The 23,841-nt window shown below is 45.0% G+C and overlaps 1 protein-coding gene across 2 annotated transcripts in view; it reads right to left on the bottom strand.

The window, feature by feature from the left end:
* Positions 1 to 8,772: 8,772 nt before the first annotated feature.
* rnf38 (ring finger protein 38) overlaps positions 8,773 to 23,841 on the bottom strand; it is a 32,044-nt gene continuing 16,975 nt past the window's right edge. For both annotated transcript variants that reach the window (XM_072670201.1, XM_072670202.1), the window contains exons 4-13: positions 17,782 to 17,975; positions 17,410 to 17,677; positions 17,025 to 17,204; positions 16,668 to 16,835; positions 15,846 to 16,007; positions 15,582 to 15,685; positions 14,308 to 14,395; positions 13,996 to 14,117; positions 12,893 to 12,992; positions 8,773 to 12,278 (exon numbers count right to left, since the gene is read on the bottom strand). In XM_072670201.1, the coding sequence (XP_072526302.1) occupies positions 12,216 to 12,278; positions 12,893 to 12,992; positions 13,996 to 14,117; positions 14,308 to 14,395; positions 15,582 to 15,685; positions 15,846 to 16,007; positions 16,668 to 16,835; positions 17,025 to 17,204; positions 17,410 to 17,677; positions 17,782 to 17,975 (1,449 nt within the window). In that variant the 3' untranslated portion in view covers positions 8,773 to 12,215. The remainder of the gene's footprint in view (positions 12,279 to 12,892; positions 12,993 to 13,995; positions 14,118 to 14,307; positions 14,396 to 15,581; positions 15,686 to 15,845; positions 16,008 to 16,667; positions 16,836 to 17,024; positions 17,205 to 17,409; positions 17,678 to 17,781; positions 17,976 to 23,841) is intronic.

Genomic DNA, 23,841 nt, shown 5'->3' with positions numbered 1-23,841 from the left:
TGGACATTTTGATTGGTTCTGCAGTTTAGTTTGTGATTGCTAGATAACTGGCTGCAAAGCATCAGGTTTTGTGGGACCATTCCAGTATGCTGTGGTCATTGCCTACCAGTAAGGACAACCAGGCCCCAGCTCACAATTTATAGGCCTTAAAGGATCTGCTGCTAACGTCTTGGTGCCAAATACCACAGGACACCTTCAGAGGTCCCTCTTATAAAGGGTCAGAGCTGTTTTGGTGGTACAAGGGGGGAGCGCTACGCAATATTATGCAGTTGGTTTTAATGTTATGGCTGATGTAGTCCATTTGTATAAATTCGAATTTTTCAAAAACTATCCCTTTAAAGAAACACACAGTGGTGTCGGATCTGTGGCTCTCTGGTTTGGGGACAGATTGCATAAGCTGGATGCTAGTGAGTCCCTATGACAGGCTGACCCAAGTCAAAACAAGACACACACAACCCTCAAGACTTGCCCTGCCACTGATACAAACACACAGAGTCTCCTTGCCCCGGCCATGGTGCTCGTTACTGCTCCGGCATTACTTTAAGACCTTGGACAGAGGGCAGAAAAGCATGAGAAGTGTGTGCTCCAGTCTTATTCATGCAGAAGGGGTTTTTATGCTCTAGATAAGGACGAACCCCGAATCGACAGCTGTGAATGAGTCAGCAGCAGAGACAAGCAATAGGCTCTGTGCATTACAGTGACCTGATGTGTTGTTGTTATAATACACATTAACATTTATTAACAGTAGACTATGGTTGCCGAGCAATATAAATATAATATTTTATTCCATGAGAAACACTAATTAATGCAGCATAGATACAGGGTTGACATGCCCATGGTCTTCCCTCCAACTGTTGCTTGGTAGGATAAGTTACAGAACACTGGTAAAATCCCATTCAGCCTAATGAGTGTGGAAGACAGTGGCTATAATAATAGTGTATACATTTACATTGAAGGCATTTAGCACACGCTCTTATCCAGAGAGACTTACAGAAGTGCTCTACTGTTTACTCAGAAAATATCCTTGGCTCATTTGTATAGGCTAGGACATAAAAGATACCTCCAGCCCAGATGCTGCCAATGCAAAAGGCAGTGTGGAGACCTAGGTACACAACACTGTCAGACTACACTTCGCCTGAATGTCAAGCCAAGTAAGATATGAGTACAATCGTAAGCCTTTAATAAGTTCAAGGTAAGGGATGGGTCTTCATTGGTTCTAAAAGTGGTTCTATACAGCACCAAAAAGTCAAAGAAACCTCCTTTTAATAACTTGTTGCTGTCAATCAAAAAGCTTCCAAAAACCTTCCAAAATGGCAATATTACAGGGAATAAAATTGGGAAACCAAAATCGAAAAAATAATTTTTTTTTTTAAAGTTATGATATTGGTCATGACATGAAATCTAATCTAATACCAAAAAAAACCCCAAAGACTAAAGCACGTGTTAAAACACTAAAACAAAAATATGTAAAACAGTAAAAGAAATTCAGACTATATATAGATCTATAAAGTCTAATCGTTTCAGTATAAAAAACACAAGCAAATGAAACTGATATTTTAAAAGAAAGTTTAAAAGAAACTTAAAAAGAAAAAACGTTAATTTTTAAAAGAAAATAGTTTTTTAGTTAGACTGTGTGAGGGTACCAAAAAGGCCTTTAAAGAACCCAAAGCATGTTGAAAACCTGCACAGCAGTCACATCACAGGCACATTTTTTCCAGTGCAGGCCTCGACTGCTGCGCTCAACAAGCCATAAATGAATAAGATATGAAGAGGAGTCCAAGCGTGATGTTTAGATTTGAGCAATATTCTGCTTTGTTTAGAAAGGGGGGGGGGGGGTTGCATAAGAGAAGTCCTCTGTGCTCCAGTATCTGCCATGCAAAAAGAAGGGAAAGGGGGTTGGGGTGGTGATCATCTTCCTGACCTTACATAGCAATGCTAAAATCTAGTGATAAGCCTTCTTTAGTGGACAGTAGAGACAGTTACTCCAACAAAAGCAGGATCAACTCTTTTTTAAAAACTGAATGAGCAGGTTTCCCAATACTTTTGTCTATATAGTGTAGCAGTAGTAAGTGTGTGACTTCGGTTGGGGTGAACAGTGCTCAGATGCAGTTTTACCAGTCTATTTTTACCACCAGCTTAGCAGGGTCCCTGGCTTTGGCTTCCCTGGCACTCCGCTTTGCAGTTCCAGACCGTGGTTAGCGGCAGTCTGAGGCAGTCCAGATAGTACAGATACCCGCTAGCTTTCCCATAACTGCATCTGTTGATGTATCTGAGGCCAGCTTCTCATCTCTTTTCCATAATATGCACATTCAGCAAAATCCAAGTGACGTCCTAGTGGCCCGTTATTTTTAGGTCACTAAGAATATGACATTTGGGACCTCTTCTATGGCTTTAAATCTTAAACCTTTCTTAGACCCTATGGACTACAGAAATCTGCAGGCCACAGTGAACTTTAGCCAGTCAGAATTACCTAACAAAACTCTTGGCTGATGATATGTCAGTAACGCTGCATAAAAAAAGTATTAAGAAGTCCAGCCAAGTGGAGAGATTGTGGGCACCTTATCATTTCTGAATAATTAATCCTCAGAATTTTCCTTCAGAGGAGAGACGCTGAGCGGTTTCAACTTTTAGAGCTTACAAAACTGTCCTTTTATATAAAGCTTCAACCAGCAGCACTTGTGTGTCTCTGACGTCTAGGGCGCAGCTGCACCGTAGGGCCCAGTGAGGCCTACGGCAGAGCTGCACTGTGAGGATGAAGGCTAAATGAGCCTGTCTTGTAGAGATTCCCTCAGCTGCACCAACTACAGTTCAAGGCCAGTTCACACTGCAAATTGTTCTTTGAGCGATGCCATAGAGGAACCACTTTAGGTTCTCTAATAGAAGCATGTATGGTCATAGATGAACATTGTTAATGGTGGTCCCGTTTCTTCCTGGTCAGGGTTGAGAGTCTGAGCCTACCTGGAATTATTGCAGGAATCAAGGCAGCACATGTATATTTAAAATATATTTTCAGACTGTGAGAGATCACAATTACTCTGACCACTGTATCCAGACTTAAGAGTTCTTATAACTGGAACTCCTAAACCACAGTCTTTATTGATAGAACCAGAACAGCTTTGTGTTACAATGATTCCATCTGCTGGTAAAACCATCAAATTACACATAATTCACAAATTCAACCTTTCCAACAATTTGTGAAGCTAAAGCCAATTTTGTTGGCCTATGTGGGCCTTAAATTACTTCCTATAGCTGAGCCTAATTAACTGACCTCAGCTATGAAACTGCAGCTTCTAGTTATAAAATGTAGTAGCTGAAGTAGCTGAAAGATCATAGTCAATGCTTGTGGTAACACTAGCTGACCATGTCTGCAATGCAGCCCTTTGGCTTCTTTTGGTCAGCTCTTCTCCCAATCATTTTAACATTTTTTATCTTTTTATCTGGGTGGGAGGAGTAGGGCAAGACGCACTGCAAGAGGTCTAAGCCAAAGTTGAGAAAAAAGGTGGTTAAACTTATACAGATGATGGTTAAACTTATACAGATGGTTAAACTTATACAGATGGTGGTTAAACTTATACAGATGATGGTTAAACCTATACAGATGGTGGTTAAACTTATACAGATGATGGTTAAACTTATACAGATGATGGTTAAACTTATACAGATGGTGGTTAAACTTATATAGATGATGGTTAAACTTATATAGATGGTGGTTAAACTTATACAGATGATGGTTAAACTTATACAGATGGTGGTTAAACTTATATAGATGATGGTTAAACTTATAAAGATGATGGTTAAACCTATAAAGATGATGGTTAAACCTATATAGATGATGGTTAAACTTATATAGATGATGGTTAAACTTATAAAGATGATGGTTAAACCTATAAAGATGGTGGTTAAACTTATATAGATGATGGTTAAACCTATATAGATGGTGGTTAAACTTATACAGATGATGGTTAAACTTATACAGATGATGGTTAAACTTATACAGATGGTGGTTAAACTTATATAGATGATGGTTAAACTTATACAGATGATGGTTAAACTTATACAGATGATGGTTAAACTTATACAGATGGTGGTTAAACTTATATAGATGATGGTTAAACTTATACAGATGATGGTTAAACTTATACAGATGGTGGTTAAACTTATACAGATGATGGTTAAACTTATATAGATGATGGTTAAACTTATACAGATGATGGTTAAACCTATAAAGATGGTGGTTAAACTTATATAGATGATGGTTAAACCTATATAGATGGTGGTTAAACTTATACAGATGATGGTTAAACTTATACAGATGATGGTTAAACTTGTACAGATGATGGTTAAACTTATACAGATGGTGGTTAAACTTATACAGATGATGGTTAAACTTATATAGATGATGGTTAAACTTATACAGATGGTGGTTAAACTTATATAGATGATGGTTAAACTTATACAGATGGTGGTTAAACTTATATAGATGGTGGTTAAACTTATACAGATGATGGTTAAACTTATACAGATGGTGGTTAAACTTATATAGATGGTGGTTAAACTTATACAGATGATGGTTAAACTTATAAAGATGATGGTTAAACTTATATAGATGGTGGTTAAACTTATATAGATGGTGGTTAAACTTATATAGATGGTTAAACTTATACAGATGATGGTTAAACTTATATAGATGGTGGTTAAACTTATACAGATGATGGTTAAACTTATATAGATGGTGGTTAAACTTATACAGATGATGGTTAAACTTGTACAGATGGTGGTTAAACTTATTTAGATGATGGTTAAACTTATACAGATGGTGGTTAAACTTATATAGATGGTTAAACTTATACAGATGATGGTTAAACTTATATAGATGGTGGTTAAACTTATACAGATGATGGTTAAACTTATATAGATGGTGGTTAAACTTATACAGATGATGGTTAAACTTATACAGATGATGGTTAAACTTATATAGATGGTGGTTAAACTTATACAGATGATGGTTAAACTTATACAGATGATGGTTAAACTTATATAGATGGTGGTTAAACTTATACAGATGATGGTTAAACTTATATAGATGGTGGTTAAACTTATACAGATGATGGTTAAACTTATATAGATGGTGGTTAAACTTATACAGATGATGGTTAAACTTGTACAGATGGTGGTTAAACTTATTTAGATGATGGTTAAACTTATACAAACCTGATCAAGGGTTCATCACTGACTGATATAATTGGGTCATAAGTATCTCAGAATACCACCGCAGTTTTCTATCAGATAAGCCAAACAAATCTGAAGTTTGAAATGTCTGTCACAATACACTATGTGGACAAAAGTATTGGGACACTTGCTCATTCATTGTTTCATCTGAACTCAAAATGGAAAAAAGACTTTCTACTAGATTGTGGAGGATAATTGCTGTGAGGATTGGATAGCATTTAGTGACGAGTATTCTTGAAGTCAGGATGTTGGATGATCACCACCCCACCTCATCATCCCCCAACTCCCCAACTCATCCCAAAAGTACTGGATGGAGCAGCAACCATTATTCCAGAGAACACTAAAAGCTCAAAGATGCACCAATGGCATCTTAGTAATAGAAGAGACTAAGCCCCTTTATTAATGGTTGCATTATTATGACAGCATTTAAAAAAAATCTTGCCAGACCAGGGCCATCAAGTTAACAAGCTAAAACCGCTGTCAAATATTTGGGACACGTGTTATCAGAGCCCATGGCTGCCCATGACAATCTTTGGATTTGTAGAAATCAACCAATTATTGGTGAGTTTAGGAATCTTAACGCTCCCCAATTATGTAAAACCATTCACACAGTTTGTAGATTGCAAACAAAGAGATAGATATACACTGACAGTCAATCTGCATTCTCTACTATTCATATCTTTGCACCTTGCACAGGCAAAGACATAAACCACAAAGACCTTACTCTCGCACTTCTAGATGCTGTACAATTACCTAAAAAGGTAGCCATCTGCAAATGTTCGGCACATACAGGAGGAACTTACAAAATTCTTGTTGCCAACTCAAAAGCTGATGCTGTGCCAAAGGCTACAGAGACACAGGACATTCTGTGTACACAGATACACCCTGATCATGTAGAAACAGAAGGGTTGAAGGATATGCAACAGGCCTCAACGAAAAATGAACAGCATAAGTGGATAAATAAAGGGGCCTACCAAAAAAGACAGCCTTTATATGTGACCAGAAGACAAACCAATCCTACCAAATAATCTCTTTAGATATGCTGCAGTTTTGAGTCATGGGACAAGCCATGTCTCAACAGGAGGGACAATACATTTATACAAAACTTAAACAAAAGGTATTTACTGTCAGTCCCTCGTTATCGTGCCCTCCCCAGGGACGATGAACCGTCGCCCACAGGCCCAAATAAGGACTTCCATTTCACTTCCTGGTTGTTTGTGTTGATTTATGTTCAGTTGCAATTCATTTGTGTTCATTCACTGTTCATTCACTGCTCATTGCCTGATTCCTCACGCGTTGTTGGCGTGTTCTGGTCGGCGATAGTTCTATTCATGGTCTGAAGGATTTACTGTTGGCTCTAGAGGCATGCGAGGTATGTTCGATTCCTGCTCAGGTTCCAAGGCGACCCAGGTCGAGCCAGTTCACTGCACACTCAGGTTAGGTTGGCATTGTTCTCTAGTCGAGCAGCTGGTTCCTCAGCTACCCCTGAGCTCGGCTCTGTCCTCAGTTCAGTTTTGCTCTTGTCACCCAAGGGAGGTTTGTGGCTTTCTGTTTATCCCCCTCGTTATTCTCCTGCTCAGCTCCCTGCTCCTCCCAGTCCCAGGTTTGTTTTGGTTCGCCATCTCATTTGTCACATTTTGGTTCTGTTCATTGTTTTGCCCTAGTTTACTGCACCTCGCTTTTCGTATCTCTTTGTTTTGTATTTGATTAATTAATAAAGTATCTAGCTGTACACCCCATGACAGAATTCACTTGATGAGCTCATCGTGCTTGCTATTCGGCTCAACCAGCTCTAAGGCCTCCACCCGGGGTGCTGGGGGCCAGTAGCTGGTACTAAGGGGCCTGTCACCCCGTCCCGCCTCTTAGCCTAGTCATGCAGCCTGCAGCCACCTCCTCGATGGCGCATAGGTCACCTCTCATCAGAGGAGCGCAGAAGTTGTTGCAAAGGACTGCAAGAGACGCCTGCGTAGAGGTTCTCGCCCGATCACCGGCAATCGGGGGGTTTGTTTCATTCCGTTCACAACAATGCCTTTGGCAATGCAAACCTCCGGAATTTCGGGATTCCGGAGGACATCATATCAGATTGTGGGGGCCAGTTTACCTCTCGGGTGCAAGCATGCCAACCAGAAACTGGGGAAGTTTCTACGGCTGTACTGCCACACGTTCCCCAGTGACTGGTGATGGCCCAGAACTCTCTGCGGTGCGCCACCACTGGCCTCACCCCCTACCAGTGTTACCTAGGGTATCAACCACCACTGCCCCCCTGGATGGCCACGGAGACACAGATGCCCGTGGTGGACTCATGGATGCGCCACAGCAAAGCAGTCTGGACCACAACCCATTCAGACCTCCTTGCGGCGCTACAAAAAAAAACAAGCCAACTGTAAAAGAGAAGGAAGACGTGCATATAACTCCTGCAGCAGATGGATCGACTCCCTTTTAACTAATGTACAGCAGACCATACATCTTACCACAGTTTAAGCCATTTAATTAAGGGCAGATGAGAAGGCTCACATCCACAACATCAGAAGACGACCTTGTGATCGGCAGCTCACGTCACAACAAAATTATTTTTTGACAATGTGAATCTGGCTGATGTTCTTCACATTGTGTCAGAATTTCATAATTAACAGAGCAACAAAACATCTAAAATGACAAGTAATTTTTTTATTTTTTACACGGGAAGTAAATATTTCCCCCTTCTCCTGTAAAGTTGCTGCTTTAGGGATAAGAGGCTTTTGTCAGACAGAGATGATTTGCATATTTTGCATGATTTAGTTTATTTTGATGTGAATTTGTCCATTTATCCTTCCACCTTCTTTACAGCTTCTTCGTTTACATTTACGGCATTTAGCTGACGCTCTCTCTCTCTCTCTCTCTATATATATATATATATATATATATATATATATATATATATATATATATATATATATATATATATATATATATATAAATAAATAAAAAGGTCACTCGTATTACAGAGGTGGGCCAGTGTAGGGTTAGGAGTCTTGCCCAAGGACACTTATTGGTGTAGTGTAGCAGTCACCCAGACTGGGAAAACGAAGCCTGGTCTTCCACCTGGCGTAATAGCTCACTGGCAGGCAGTGGTGTTCGCTGTTGCACCACACCAACCACATCTTCCTGGTCAGGGTTGCGGCAGTTCTGAAACCAAGCCTGAGTCTCTGGGTATAAGGCAGGAAGAACTACCGGACAGGGTGCCAGTCCACTTCAGAGTACCCCAAGAGGGTCCAACGCTGTGTTCATCGCCTCTTAACCTCTACAGGTCGTGTTTCTTGGGTCTTAATTGACGCCCCTTCCAACTATAACAGAGCATCCCTTTGAAGGTTGTGTGCTTGCATCCTGTATTAAAATTGGTGGTTTCCTGCCTGATGTAGGAGGTTTTAAACGTGGAGTAGATTATGAACAAGCAACCCCAACCAAAAAGATTAACTGCATCACTACTCAAATGGAGAGGTGCAAAATTAAAGATGCAGGGTCGAATTAGAAATAGAAGCCAAGCAATGGAAGAAGAGAACATTATACATTTATTATTGAACCACCCTTTGAAATCCAAAAGACTGGGGATCGGGGTCTGAAGGAAAAAAAAAAAAAAAAAAAAATCATTGCACTACTTAGTAAAGCGTTACTAGTAATAACTCTCATAAAAAATGTACAAATGTTTGTTAAAAATTTTTATATCAAGCCTTCAAATGATTTTGGTTACAGATATTATACATATGAAACTACATCATGTTAAATGATACAATTGTATTTTTAATGGAAAACAAATTAAAACCCATAAAAAAAAAAAAAAAAACAAATTCAGAAGCTCTCATTTGTTTAGGCAAAATAAAAAAACAAACAAAAACACCATAAATAGTAAAAATGAGGTAACTGCTATTGTACCAAGCAGGAGGGGAGGAAAGAAACCAAAGAGACAGGAGTTTAGTAACGGGACCCGAACGTACGCGCCTGAAGTGGAACGAGTTGACCGGCAGGAACACGAGGTCAGTAGGACGCCTCGGCGTATGACACTAATCTGAACGAGACGCTGGAGAATGGCTGAAAGGCATCTGCTGTTAAGACACTACGGGTTTCCAAGCTGACGCTACAAAAGCCTTTAGGACTCTACACAGCCCAGCCATAGAGCCTGCATAGCATGACATAGGTGGCTGTTGGGACCACTCAACCATTTGTTGCAGTCCATTCGCACCTTCACTCAGGTCGAGTCAGTGGCACGTCATTCCACAAACACTCGCAAGCGCACACAACCCTACGAAGCCATGGAGTCTACGGCAGGGTGAAGGGCTTGTAACTTAACATTGGTTAGGGGGGAGGGGGCGAAGCCTGCGGGACAAAAAGAAAGGTGCGGCCATGCTCCGCCCACTACTTCGTCGAATAATCGTTATTAACCGGGAGGCTGATTACTCACTAATGCTGCCTTGCTTTAATTACCCTAAGCCACACCTTGGTCCAGCTTGGTAGCTCTAGCATCTTAAACACGCACACACACTCATTCTGGAAAGCGAACAGTGTGTTTTCTTGGGCGAGGCATGGATACATAAAGGAAAGACTGAAGAGGGGAAAAAAGAGGAAACCAGAATTAAAGGCCTGACACTGGAATTCGGAGCGTTGCTTCCCTGCTATGTAGTGTTTGTGTCCCTTTATCCTTTTTTTTACCAAGCCGAAGTGCTTCCCTTTTCCAACCGCCGTTCTACCCATGTGCCTTTACCTGTGTCTTTCTATCACACAAACACATCCCTGTGCTACCTGACTGGAGATTCATGACAATTATATTATATATATATATATATATATATATATATATAAAGTTTGGATGCTTTCCGAGGAGCGTGAAATAAACGGTAGTGCGTGCAGAGTGTTGAAACTGTGAGCGATCCTGTGCTAAACGTGAAATTGAAAGCAGGGCCGCGTTCCGATATCGGAACTGCATCAGTATCGGCAGAGAACTACTTAGAAAAATAGATACATTTATACGCGTCCAACGGATTAGCCTTCACCGTAATGCTGATTCAGGTCGATTTAATATCAAGCGGAGTACCGGCACGTCAAAAACGATCTGATATCGGCCTGCGAGTCCCACATCGGGACAACCTTCCAGTACAGCCAACAAACGCAATCTGGTTTCCCTTTCTTCTACTCCTCCTCCTTTGATGTTCTCCTGCTCTGACGTTCACACAGCTCCTCCCGAAGCGTCGCATTTCAGCGAAACGGCTGGAGCAACCATGCTAATGCGGCTAACAGCGACTAGAAGCAAGCAGCCACCCTGCCAACACAATGGGTGTCCAATCCTGGTCCTGGTGGGGAGTTCAGAGTCATCGCATCTGGCTCCAATACTGGATCAGGTGTGTTTGAGAAGGGTTGCCAACTGGTGACTATTCGCTTACGTTCACACGGTTAGCAGCGTTAGCGACGGTAGACTTTTTTCGGACTCTTCAGATCTGGCTGCTGAGGCGCTTTCGGCTTTACCAAAACTGGACTCGCACGGAAGGAAGACTACGTCATCGTTCTTGATCTTTTTTTCGAGGATGGAGAAGCAAGAAGGAAAGAGTTGGATGATCTACGGAGACGGAACCTCCCCCTCGACCTGACGATCCACGTTTCCGCTCGGTTCGTATCAGGACCATTTGGGGGGTCGTCGAGGACTAGTTTAAGAAGCACTGATCTGTTACAAATAAAATAAAAAGACAAATAAAAACATGAACCGTCGATCCTAAAATAAACGATGTGTGCTACATTGAAGCACGCCCACTGCCCCTGCTTAACCAATCACACGCCGCGGAAGTGACAGCCAGACATTCGGAGTCGAGAACAGAAAGAGGGGGTTGGGGGGGGGAAGGGAGAGCGGTAAAGCCAGTGTTCTGTACCACACATACAGGATAAATAACACACACAAGTAACCAATGATGCGCCGACACACACTCACTCTCTCTCTCTCTCTCTCTCACACACACACACACACACACACACACACACACACACACACACACCTCACAGTATTCCAATTCTATAAGACTGCTAGATCATAATTGAGCAAAAAACCCACCCTGGAAAAAAGCCCAACTTTATATATAGATACAATTTGCTGTTAATTTCCGCCCCCCTGTTTTTTGTTTTTTTTAATTGGGGGGGTGGAGGAGACAATTTCTTTTATTTAAAACGTATGAATTGTGTTATTCTGTCCCTCTATATCGATACATACATATATATATACAAACACACATATATATATGTATATATTTTATATATATATATATACTATTTTTTATTGGTAGAATATAAAAAGCACATGCACACAATTGTCCGCGTCCGCTTACGAGCTACCTTCACACCACCGGTGTGCTCACATGCTAGGGAATGTTGAGTACACGTATCTGAACACACACCCACCCACCCACGCGCACACTTACACACATACAATGAAAACTGCAACCACCCTGTACCCCAAAAACAAACAAAATAAAAATAATAATAATAATAATGATAATAATAACAATAACAACAGTAATGGCAGTGGTTGGAGTGACCTAATCTGAACGAAACAAACTAACAAATATATGAACCATTATCTTTGGACTCATGGCGTTAGTAACCATAGCAACCGGAGATGTGTAGGGGTGTCTTGAGAGTGTGTGTGTGCGTGCATCTGTGCTTGTTTACGCTTGACGCTGAGCACAGTGCGAAAGGAAGCTCATCGCAGAAGCTTTACAGTTGAGGGAGATAGAGTGTGTGTGTGTGTGTGTGTGTGTGTGTGTGTTGGGAGTGTGTTTGTCTATCAGAGGAACTCTATGCAACAGGAGATGGGGTGAAAAGTCCAGTGTGCCGAGAGATTTGACAAGTTCTGGAGTCCAGCTGGCTGCACAGGGCAATGTGATCCTGGGACGAAAACAGTGGTGGGTGTGTGTGTGTAGGTGTGTTGGTGTGTGCGGGCACGTCTGCGAGTGTGAAAGGAGCTGGGATCGTCACTCGGAATCCCGCTGGACTTCTGAGGCGTCCGCTCGGCAGATAGGGCAGGTTCTGTTGGCCTGAGGAGCGAAAGGAAGAGGCAAAGGTAAAAATCAGGAGGTGAAACTCGTTATATAGACGATGAGGTCAGGCCAGTTCAGTACTTATGACCAACAGCCAGGGGGCAGCAGAGGCCTAAAGGTTAGGCTAGTGGGCTTGTGACCAGAAGGTTGTCGGTTCAATTAAAAATCAGAAAAGTAGAAAAACAACGGAAAGTACAGAGGATGATCTATGGAGGTGGTGCTCAGACCGATCCACGGTTCAGCTCTGTCTTAATACACTGATCTTGGGCAAAGGTCTGGACCGTAAGTCTGGACCATATTGAGAACCAGGCAGTCAAAAGCAAAAAGGTTGTTGGTTCAGTCGTTCATTAAACATTATTAATGACTAACAATTAGGGGGCAGCAGAAGCAGGCTTGGGGCTGGAAGGTTGTCGGTTCAATTAAATGGTATTAAACTCATGGGGAAACTGATGGGGACAGCATAGGGGGACGGCGTAGGGGCATCAATTGGCCTAAAAGGTTAAGAGACGTGAGCTTGAGACCAGAAGGTTGTCGGGTCAGAGATAGGAAACAGACATTCAGTGATCGACATTCCGGCTCTGTGCCTTATATGCTGGGCCACACACACTCACCTTGAGCCACTTGTCGACACACTTGGCATGGAACTCATGATTGCAGGGCAGGACTCGCAGCAGCTGACGAGACTCAAAGTCACACATACACACCACACACCTGCACACACACACACACACACACACACACACACACACACACACACACACACACAGAGAGACAGAGAGTTTAGGAACATGGACCGTCACAGAGGCAATAATCCACACAGTTTACTATACACACAAAATAATACTGCAGTATTGTACGGTAATATGTACACATGCATGGATGTAAAGAGCTGTGAGGGGGTTCTGGGCCCCTTAGCCAATTATTTAAACCCCTGTCTCTCAGCAGTGAGCGAGTTTTTACTGTAGAAGCTCCAGATCTCATCAGAACAGATGAAGCAGGTGAACATGAATCCAGTAAAAAGGAGAAACAAGAGCTTCTCATTCTGAAGAAAGAAAGTAGTGAGATCTTGTCTGTGAGCTAGTCTGAAGAACAGAGCTCGGTTCTTCCAGGTTTCTCCTGAACGCCCCCCAGCAGCAGCAGCAGCTCACCTGATTTACCATCATTAAGCCCTGATTTACCACCAAACCAGGTGTTGGCAGGTGTGGGTTCCCTGGGTCCACACACTAAATAAGAAGACTAAGGCCTCTTGAGGAGGTATGAATGGACTCAACACAGAACAAGCCCTCGTTTCCTCTCTGCAGACTTTCTTTGGTACGTCTAAAATGGTTTCTGATGCTGGGGTGAGCTCAAATATCCTTGAGACGCCACCAGATGGCAGCGTAGACTCATTTTTTATTTTAATGCCCAGAAGGGAGGAGGAGTTCAAGTCTGGGGCTGATTACCAGTGTCCATGTGTTTTCACTAAACGTATATATAGTATGTCCCATCACACACCCTGCAGTTATTCATAGTCTAATCATCCTTGTGTAGCGCCATCTGCAGTAGCAGACTACCACCTTAAAACACAAGGCTTTGGAGTAAATAAATAAAAAATAAAAAACACACGCAATGACACTACCATCCAAACGATGTCATTGGAAGACGAGAACTGCAAGTATACGCCCACATGCAGGCCGTTAGGGTTTAAAGGGATGTGTGTGTGCGTGCTACTCACAGGGTCTGCTCAGACTGGTGATTGCTGGGGTTGAATCTGTAGGAAGGCAGCTGTTCTATATCAGCTTTAGTCAGGCCGCGTGGTTTTGCTTCCCCAAGGCGCTCGGCCAGGTTCAACAGAGCCTACGAAACACAGATTCAGAAGGAGGGTGAGGTGAAGCTGCACATACGCATGCAAGCACATTCACGGCAGAGCTTCACTCCTGCAACCTCGTACACAACAGGTTATCCCCAACCTAACCTAACTGACCGAAGCTCCTGCTGCTGCTTCTCCTCCGTCTGATTCGAGTTTAATTGAACTGCGTAACCTCACCTCGTAATTCTCCACCTCTCCATCATCTACGTCCAGCTCTAAGCTGATGGCGGGCCCCACGGCTGTAGGCTGCACTGGAAGAACAGACCTGAGGAAAAATAAAGGAGAAAGAGGGGATCTGTATTACCCTGGAGCTTCTCAGACAGACGTCCTACAGATCGTCCTGCTAAGGCGTTGCTAAGCAGTTTCTATGTTATTTTATGTTGCTAGAGTGTTTGTAGGGGAGCTCTAGTAGTTACTACAGTGTTGCTTACTGACTGCTATGGAACTTCAGGTGGTTGCTAAGGTGTTGCTATGTGGTTGCAAGAGGAGTTCAAATATAAATCATTAGAAAGATACATTTCCCAAAAAGCATTTGCTATGCTGTACCCAGTGGTTGCTAAGGTGTTGCTAAGCAGTTTCTGTTATTTTATGTTGCTAGGGTGTTGGTAGGGGAGCTCTAGTAGTTACTACAGTGTTGCTTACTGACTGCTATGGAACTTCAGGTGGTTGCTAAGGTGTTGCTAGGATGTTGCAAGAGGAGGTAAAATAAAACAATTCATTAGAAAGCTGCATTTCCCAAAAAGCATTTGCTATGCTATACCAAGTGGTTGCTAAGGTGTTGCTAAGCAAATTCTATGGTGTTACAGCTGGATGGTAGGATGTTGCTAAAGGATCTCTAGTTGACTAGTAATTGCTAGTGTGTTGATTACTGGCTGCTATGGTACTTCAGGTGGTTGCTAAGGTGTTGCTATGTGGTTGCTAGGATGTTGCAAGATTAAAAGAAAATCAGTAAAGATCCAGTATCCAGTGGTTGCTAAGTAGTTTCAAAGGTGTTCCAGGTGGATGCTAGGATGCTGCTGGAGGATCTCTAGTAGTTGCTAGGATGTTGCTTACTGGCTGCTATGGTACTTGAGGGTTGGTAGTTAAAATAATCACTAGAAAGAGGTGTTTCCTAAAGAAAGGCATTTGCTATGCTGTTTTCAGTGGTTGCTAAGGTGATGCTAAGTAGTTTCTATGGCGTTCCAGGTGGATGCTAGTATGTTGGTAGGGGATCTCTAGTAGCTGCTTGGGTGTTGCTTACAAGCTGCTAAGGTACGCCAATTGACGGTAAAGGTGTGGCCATGTGAATAAATAAGGTGCATCTCCTAATGAAAGCCAATTGCTCTGCTGTTCCAAGTGGTTGCTATGGTGTTGCTAAACAGGTCCATTAGTGCTTGCCCGTTTCTAGGCTATTCAGAGTGCTAACAGTTATTTGAGGTATGCTGGTGCTGCATTCACGCGTATAAACTCACAGGAAGTAGGGGAGCAGGCTGGGGTGATAAGGAGGCGGGGGCACAGGTTGCTGCGAGCGATAACGCCGGCCTGTGATTCGTCGAGGCATGAAGTTAGGATACGGCTACACACACACACACACACAGAGAGAGAGAGAGAGAGAGAGAGAGAGAGAGAGAGATGATCAGATCTCCAACAAAGGCCTGCGTGCAGCAGTGTAGGAAAAGCACTCTGTGGATAATGTAATTGTGAGTGGTGCATTGTGGGTAATGTAGTCTACTTACCATTCCAAAGAGCTCCTGCGGCAGGGGTTCGTGAGAAAGGAACTGCAGCGGGGTGGAAGGAGGCAAGGGGCTGGGGTGGCCCGAGTGGGGGTAATTAAAGCTGCCCCCCACAGGCAGATGATCCCCCAACAGCTCCACTTCATTCTCAATCCTCTGCAGTGGCTGAGAGAGAGAGAGAGAGAGAGAGAGAGAGAGAGAGAGAGAGAGAGAGAGAGAGAGAGAGACTTATCCAGTACTGCCTCCTTGCTATGCAGTTCTTGCGGCCACATAAGGTGTTGCCTATGGTAGGAAAGTTCTAAACTGTTTCCATGGTAGTCTAGACAGTTGCTAAGGTGCTGTATAGTATTTTTATTAATAATAACTATAACTGCAAATGTTAAATTAGAAAATGGCAATTGGTTCCAAATGGTTGCTAAGCTGTCGCTAAGCATTCGCTTGGGTACTAGACAGTTTCTGTGCTGTTCCAAGCCATGGACGTCAATATGGGATCTCTAGTAGTTGCTAGGGTGTTTCCTGTTGGCCACTTCAAGTGGTTGCTGAAGCGTTTCCAGATGGCTACGAACGACAAATTAGCAAAATGCAATTGCTAGGTCATTCCGAGTGCCGGCTAAGCGCTAAATGAGCAGTTGCTATGGTACTAAGCAGTTTCTATGCTATTCTCAGAGGCAGGCAAGGTAGCACTGGTCCTGCTCAGGCAGTCTCGTCAGTATTAGTGTGGCAAGCTCGCCCAGGTGAGGACCTGAACCCCACTCTGCCACATGGAGGCGGTGTGACTCGAATAGCGTTGGTAACCCGTGTGTGTGTGTGTGTGTGTACACGCACCGATCGTGACTGCTGAGTGTGGAAAGGCAGGAACTGTCCGGGTGGGGGCAGATGGGGCGGGTGGTGCGAGAGGTGTGGAGGATGAAGCAGAAACGCAGGATCACTGGAGAGGAGCGACGGAAATGCGTACGGAACCGGCAAGTGCTGCACCGAGCACGCAGGTAATATCTGAGAAAGTAAGAGAGAGGGTGTGTGTGAGAGAGAGAGACACACACACACACACACACACACACACACACACACACACACTTTTCCCATTCTAGACACAAGGGGGCAGCAGAGGCTAACAAATAAGAAGGGAGATACCACACACACACACACACACACACACACACACACACACACACATATACACACCGGAGGGGGGACGCTGCAGACTGGATAGTGTTGCTGGCCGCTGAAGACGACGGAGCAGGCGGGCACCTGCTGTTGAGAGGAGCATGCTGGGAGATGCTGTCCTGTGCAGAGTGGAGGGGGGAGGCCGTGGGGCGGCACCGGGGAAACAGTATACGATACCGGGACTGTACCCTGAGGGAGCTACACACACACACACACACACACACACACACACACACAACCGGGCATTGAGCAAAGTCACACACACGGGTCAATATCGGTCAATGGAAAAACATTGGGAATACCAGCGCTGAGGTCACTCAACCATAACGGCGGAGCAGCCGTGCTCTGACAGCAGCGCAGCTTCATCGACTTTATTAAATGAACACCTACACCTACAACTCACCTGCTCATGGAGGTCCATCACCATGGTGCCCTGTTGCTGTGGGTGCAGTAGCCGCGGCGACAGCGTAGGGGGGTGGAAGGCGCGGGGCTCGTCCAGGCCGGCCGGGGGGTGAGGGGGCGCCTGGCCGTACGGATGGAGGGAGTGAGGATGAGGCGGGTGGCGGTAGTTTTCATCCTGGCCGCCACCGGGCGAGCCGTGGTGAGACGGGTGAGGTGGGTGGAGCCGAGACAGACGCTCGCGGCGTCCCCGCTGGCGACGAGCTGGGGGGCTGCAGGGAGACGGAGAGGGTGAGGGGGAGGGGGTTATTTATAACCAATCAATCTAAAATTCAATATTTCTGATACCAATATCCAAACAGCCATTCATCCGTACCTGCGTCTGTGGCGTGCAGGCGTGTGACAGCGTTCTGAGTGGTAGGGTGTGTGGGGGTAGGGGTGCGGTCTGCGGCTCGGGGGCAGCTCCCACGGTCTGATTGGTGGAGAAGGTGTGGAGGGCGGGGCAGAGGTGAGATCCAGTACAGACTGCTGGGACAGTCGCTGGCGCTTTGGACTCGGGGAGTCCTCCGTCTACCGGGAAGAAAGAGAGGCTACGGTTAATCGTCATCGCTGCGGCTAGGCTTTGGGTCACACCTTCAGTTTGAGGACCAGAGCTGTGCCAAAGAGAGTCGTGGAAAGAGCCAGAGAGGCGGACCACAGCTTAGAAAAAAAACCCCTATTCACCACCTGCCAGAGCAGAAACCCTTTTCAGGAGGGAGGTGGAGACTCCGCTAGAGCTCTGAAGGGGTCCTATGGTAACTGGTACCAAGACATTAGCAGCAGATCACAGCACAGGCACCACCATCTACATTACATTTTCAAAAGTTTGTGGACACCCGTCTAATAAATGCATACTTTTGTCCATACAGTGGATTTATAGTGTACCAGGAACCGTCTGAGAGAACTTCTTGTCTGCTGCTGTTCAGTAACAGTACAGTCAGGCTTTTGTGCTCCGCAGCATTAAAGGCATTTCCTCTGTCGACGTCACGCCTGAGGCAGCCTGAGGCAGAGTGAGGTCAGTTCCTGTAAGTGTGAGGAAACCCTGGAGGGGGGAGGAGCTTCTGAACACCCACGCTAAAAGCTAAAGCAGCAGCTCACACACACACACACACACACACACACACACACACACACCATCCTGTATGGTGTAACGACCATGAACACACAGTATGATCCAAGCTTATCTGCCTTCATCTACCCGTCGGCCTTTTACGGGAACCCACTGACTCACACCGAGCTCTCAACACACACCCACCTTTCAGAAGGAGGCCACATTTTGAGCACTAGTATTAGTCAGGGGGGGGGGGGCAGACAGTTATCTCAGCAGGGTCTGACTAATGTGAGAACACACACACTTTTATAGCGTTGCAGGATGTGGGGTCTCAAACACCCCATATGTGTGTTGAATACCCTTAAAAACACAGGTGCGAAAAAGGCTTCTTGGAGCAATTAATTAATTAATTTAATTAGTTTTCTTTCATTTATTACCATTAAAAAGTTTCATTTATCAAAACTGTTGCTGAACCCTTTGTAGCACCTTTATTATTAACATTAACATTTTTATTTTTTTATTATTATTATTATATTTTTTAGGTGGAGTGTGTAAACTGTTTCACTCATGTTAAAATTGGCCACTTTTAAGAACAAAATCTAAACCGCAACCATTTTTATTTAATTTTTATTTCAATCCTTCCTTTCTACTGGTCGAATCAGCAGAAAACCCCAAAAAATTCAAAATTACGGAAAAGAGCGACCAGGCCAACATGCAAATACGTCCACATGCAAACGTCGCAAGCCCCATATATCCTCTCCACAGTCCCACCAGAACATTACCACCTACCCACTCCATCAGCTCCGCGTCCCACATAGGAGCGTGGTGCAGATCTACAGCTCCGGACCAACACACACACACACACACACACACACGTTCATTTCATATACAGCGTCACACTGTCTTCCTCAATTTCGCAAACCTGTGAGGAGGGTGTGGGTGGGTTTATGACAGCAGTGAAAAAACGCAAACTTGACACACACCACTATCGCGTAAAATGAAGCACGACTAAGAACGTCAAAAACACACACACACACACACACACACACACACACCACACTCCTGCGTTGTGGGTGGTAAAGTGATCTCACACAGTAAAGTGTTAAGCCACATTGTGTGTGGAGACAGGGAGCAGCCACCAACACCAGTGTGTGTGCGTGTGTTTAATCACTAACAGGAAACAACTGTGGAGCAAGATCCAAGACGTACACATCTGAGTCACACACACACACACACACACACACACACACACACACAACCTCATGTGTCTTTAACTGGGAGTCCACGTTCTCCAACTCCTCCAGTAAGAACAGACCCATATGAGAAGTAGGGGTGCCAAAACTTTAGACTACACCGGGGCCTGACTCGCACTCAATAGACTGAGCAATTTATTAGGAACACCCAGGCATTCAGTACACCTACTCGTTCACATAATTCTCCAAATCAGCCAATCGAGCAGCAGCACCACGCAGATCCAGCCCAGCAGCTCCAGCTAACGTTCACACCAGCCATCAGAATGAGGGCGACACTGCCAGGTCCGCAGGTCTCCAGGCGGGTGGGGGCCGGTTGGAGCCGTCAGAAAGCTCAGGCCGCAGTAGCTCAGATTGCCCGCTGAGAAAGGGTGGGCCACAACAAGCAGGAGACCACCTTAGGTCGAGGAAATTACTTCAGCCAAGAAAAGAAGGCTGAGGCTGCAGAGGCTCAGCAGAGGCTCTCCTGGAGAACCGGAGCCTGGTCTGCAGAACGTGGATTTGTGAGGGACACCGATGGTGGGGTCCAAATTTGGCAGCAACAGCATGAACAGACCCAGGATAAGCGGTGATGCTCTGAATAGAGATCTATTGATTATCGATTAGCAAACCATATACCGCACATCCCTAAAGAGATCCCTGAGATCCACCAGAGAGCGTGAGAGAGAGAGAGAGAGAGAGAGAGACAAAGAAAAGGAGGAATAAAGAAGCATAGCCCCTGGGGATGGAGAGTTGGGGGGGGCAGCTTTGGGAGCTCTGAGGATGATGAACTACGAACAGAGGACAGAGCCTGGAACACAGCCTGAGGGCAGCCACACACACAGGCCTAAAACTCAGACACAGCCTGCTCTCTCTCTCACACACACAGACACACACACACACACACACACACACGTGTGTTCAAACATGGTCAGACAGGTCCATTAGTATAAAACATTGATGGGGCCGCCGGTCCGTGTTTGGGTGGGTGAGGGGCAGAGCAGACAAAATTAGGACAGAGTGTCTGTGTCTGTGTGTGTGTGTGTGTGTGTGTGTTCGTCCATCAAGTCACAAGAGGATCACGCCCCCCCTCCACCTCGCCCCATCCCACCAAACCCACCATTACTGGCAGATGGACTCCGCAGTCTTACAACGGTCAGAGTGGAGCTTCAGACGGGACAGGCTGACCCGTCCTACTGATGACACTTTGTGGCCTGGAAAGTCATGGTGGACACTGAACGGGTCACAGCGAGCGCTAATGAAAACGTACAGCTACTTTAAGGTGCACCCCCATTGCTGACGCAGACGTGCAAATGCACACAGACAGCTCGTCCAGCCCCTGTAGAGAAGTGCTGCCAATAGAACAGCAGATACCCCTGAGCCTATAGGCGCCATGCTGTCTAATGCCAGGCGTGGGCTATGGGGGTATAAAGCCCCCCAGCATTGAGCTGTGGAGCTGTGGAGGAACTACTCTGTTCTCTGGAGTGATGGGATGAGTTGGGGATGAAGAGGTGGGGTGATCGTGCCGCCTCCTGACCTCACTAACGCTCGCTGTTGTCGCGGACTGGAATTAAAGCCCTGCAGCGGTGCTCCTCCTACACGGCCTTCCTTCCTCCCAGGACAGTGGAGACAGTTACTCCAGCAAATGCAGGATCAGCTCTTTTTAACACCCTTGATCTCAGAAGGAGCCGTCCCAATACTTTTGTCCACATAGTCCTGAAGTGAGAGATCTGCCGAGAGCTGTTTTTATTGGAAAGGCTACAGCAGGGAGGCTCTCGCTCTCCTTAGTCTGACTCTCCCTCCATCTCTCTCGCTCAGTGACCCTCTCCCTATATAAACACACACACACACACACACACACACACACACACACACACACACACACACACACACACGGTCAAACCCATTTTGAGGCCGCCTCTACATTCTGCAGAGAGCCTGTCTGCGGAATCACAGGAATGGACGGACACACACACACACACACACACACACACACACACACACACACACACACACACACACACACACTTCTATTCAGCATGCTGCAGTCCTACACAGTTCCCATATGTATTATATAGGTATTATATACGGAGCATAAGTCCTAATCCAGCTCATATTACATGTATTACCCACACAATAATTGGACTAAAGTATTGGGACACCTGCTCAAAAGAGCTGATCCTGCTTTTGCTGGAGACTTTCTACCAACTGCTGTGAGGATTTGATTGCACTCAGCGACAAGAGTGAGAATTAGTGAGGTCAGATGATCAGCACCCCTACCTCATCCATCCCCAACTCCTCCCAAAAGTACTGTATGGAGCCCCAACATTCTTCCTTCCAGAGAACACCGATCCTCCACAGCTCAATGCCGGGGGGGCTTCATACCCCTCTCAATAGGTGTATCTGCTCCAGAGAGTCCTATTCTATTGGCAGTACTTCTCTACAGGGACTAGACGTGCTGTGTGTGTGCAGTTGCACATTTGTGTCAGCAAAGGGGTGTGTATTACATAACAGTATGTATTTGTAAGATCTCTGAGGCCCTGAAAATGTACAAAAACACACCGGGGAAAAGACTGGACTGCTTCCGTCCACCAGTGAAGCACAACCAGTAAAGAGACAGACACACACACACACACACACACACACACACACACACACACACACACACACACACTCCACTTTTCCCCTCTTCTCCTCCGCAACCACTGTTCCCCTCCACTCTCGCGCTCACCCACCTCTCCCCACAGCTGGAGGTGAACTCATTAACACCTCCACTCCCTCATCTCACCTTCCCTTCCCTCTCTCCCGCTCTCCTCTCCCTCCACCTTTCACACTCCCCTTCTTATTCTCTCCCCCCACCCCTCCTCACACACATTGTCTTTCCACACACATTGTCTTTTCTTCCCTCTGCATTCTTTCCCCTCCCCCTTTCCTCTCCGGAAGTCTTTGCCACACCCCCTTTGGCCCAGCATCAGCCAATCACAGTGCAGAAGTAAACTCGCCCTCCTTCTTCCGCCGATTATAAACACTGGAGTAAAAGTGGGGCTTGGAGGGAGGCAGGCACACACACACACACACAGTTATAATCATCACCAGAGCGCTGGAGCCTGGAGGAGATGTAGAAGTCGAGCACTCAAGCAAATCCTACAAACAACTTAATCCAGCAGAAACCGAAAACAGCATCTCCTCCAAACAGCTCCCAATAAAAGGCAAAGCCACAAGTCAGCAAACACACAATTACAGCCTCCAACACGTCCCCCGACACACACACACACACACACACACACTCCAAACCATTAGAACGTCTCACTCGAAGCAGATCCTCCAGCAGATCAACGCCTTGAACCCCAGACCTACTCAGAGTTTTCATTTTAAGACTTACTATTCAGTAACTACTGTAATAGACTCAGTATCCATTAGTAATGATTCAGTATGTTATAAATGATTCAGTAAACACCATGAATGAGACTGAACCTGCCGTAAATGATTCAGTAAACACCATGAATGAGACTGAACCTGCCGTAAATGATTCAGTAAACACCATGAATGAGACTGAACCTGCCGTAAATGATTCAGTAAACACCATGAATGAGACTGAACCTGCCGTAAATGATTCAGTAAACACCATGAATGAGACTGAACCTGCCGTAAATGATTCAATAAACACCATAAATGAGACTGAACCTGCCGTAAATGATTCAATAAACACCTTAAATGAGACTGAACCTGCCGTAAATGATTCAGTAAACACCTTAAATGAGACTGAACCTGCCGTAAATGATTCAGTAAACACCATGAATGAGACTGAACCTGCCGTAAATGATTCAATAAACACCATAAATGAGACTGAACCTGCCGTAAATGATTCAATAAACACCTTAAATGAGACTGAACCTGCCGTAAATGATTCAGTAAACACCATAAATGAGACTGAACCTGCCGTAAATGATTCAGTAAACACCATAAATGAGACGGAACCTGCCGTAAATGATTCAATAAACACCATAAATGAGACTGAACCTGCCGTAAATGATTCAATAAACACCATAAATGAGACTGAACCTGCCGTAAATGATTCAGTAAAAACTATAAATGAGACTGAACCTGCCTTAAATGA

The sequence above is a fragment of the Salminus brasiliensis genome, chromosome 24 (assembly GCF_030463535.1).
Source record: "Salminus brasiliensis chromosome 24, fSalBra1.hap2, whole genome shotgun sequence".
Classification (NCBI taxonomy): domain Eukaryota; kingdom Metazoa; phylum Chordata; class Actinopteri; order Characiformes; family Bryconidae; genus Salminus; species Salminus brasiliensis.
This window is presented reverse-complemented; position numbering and strand designations above follow the sequence as displayed.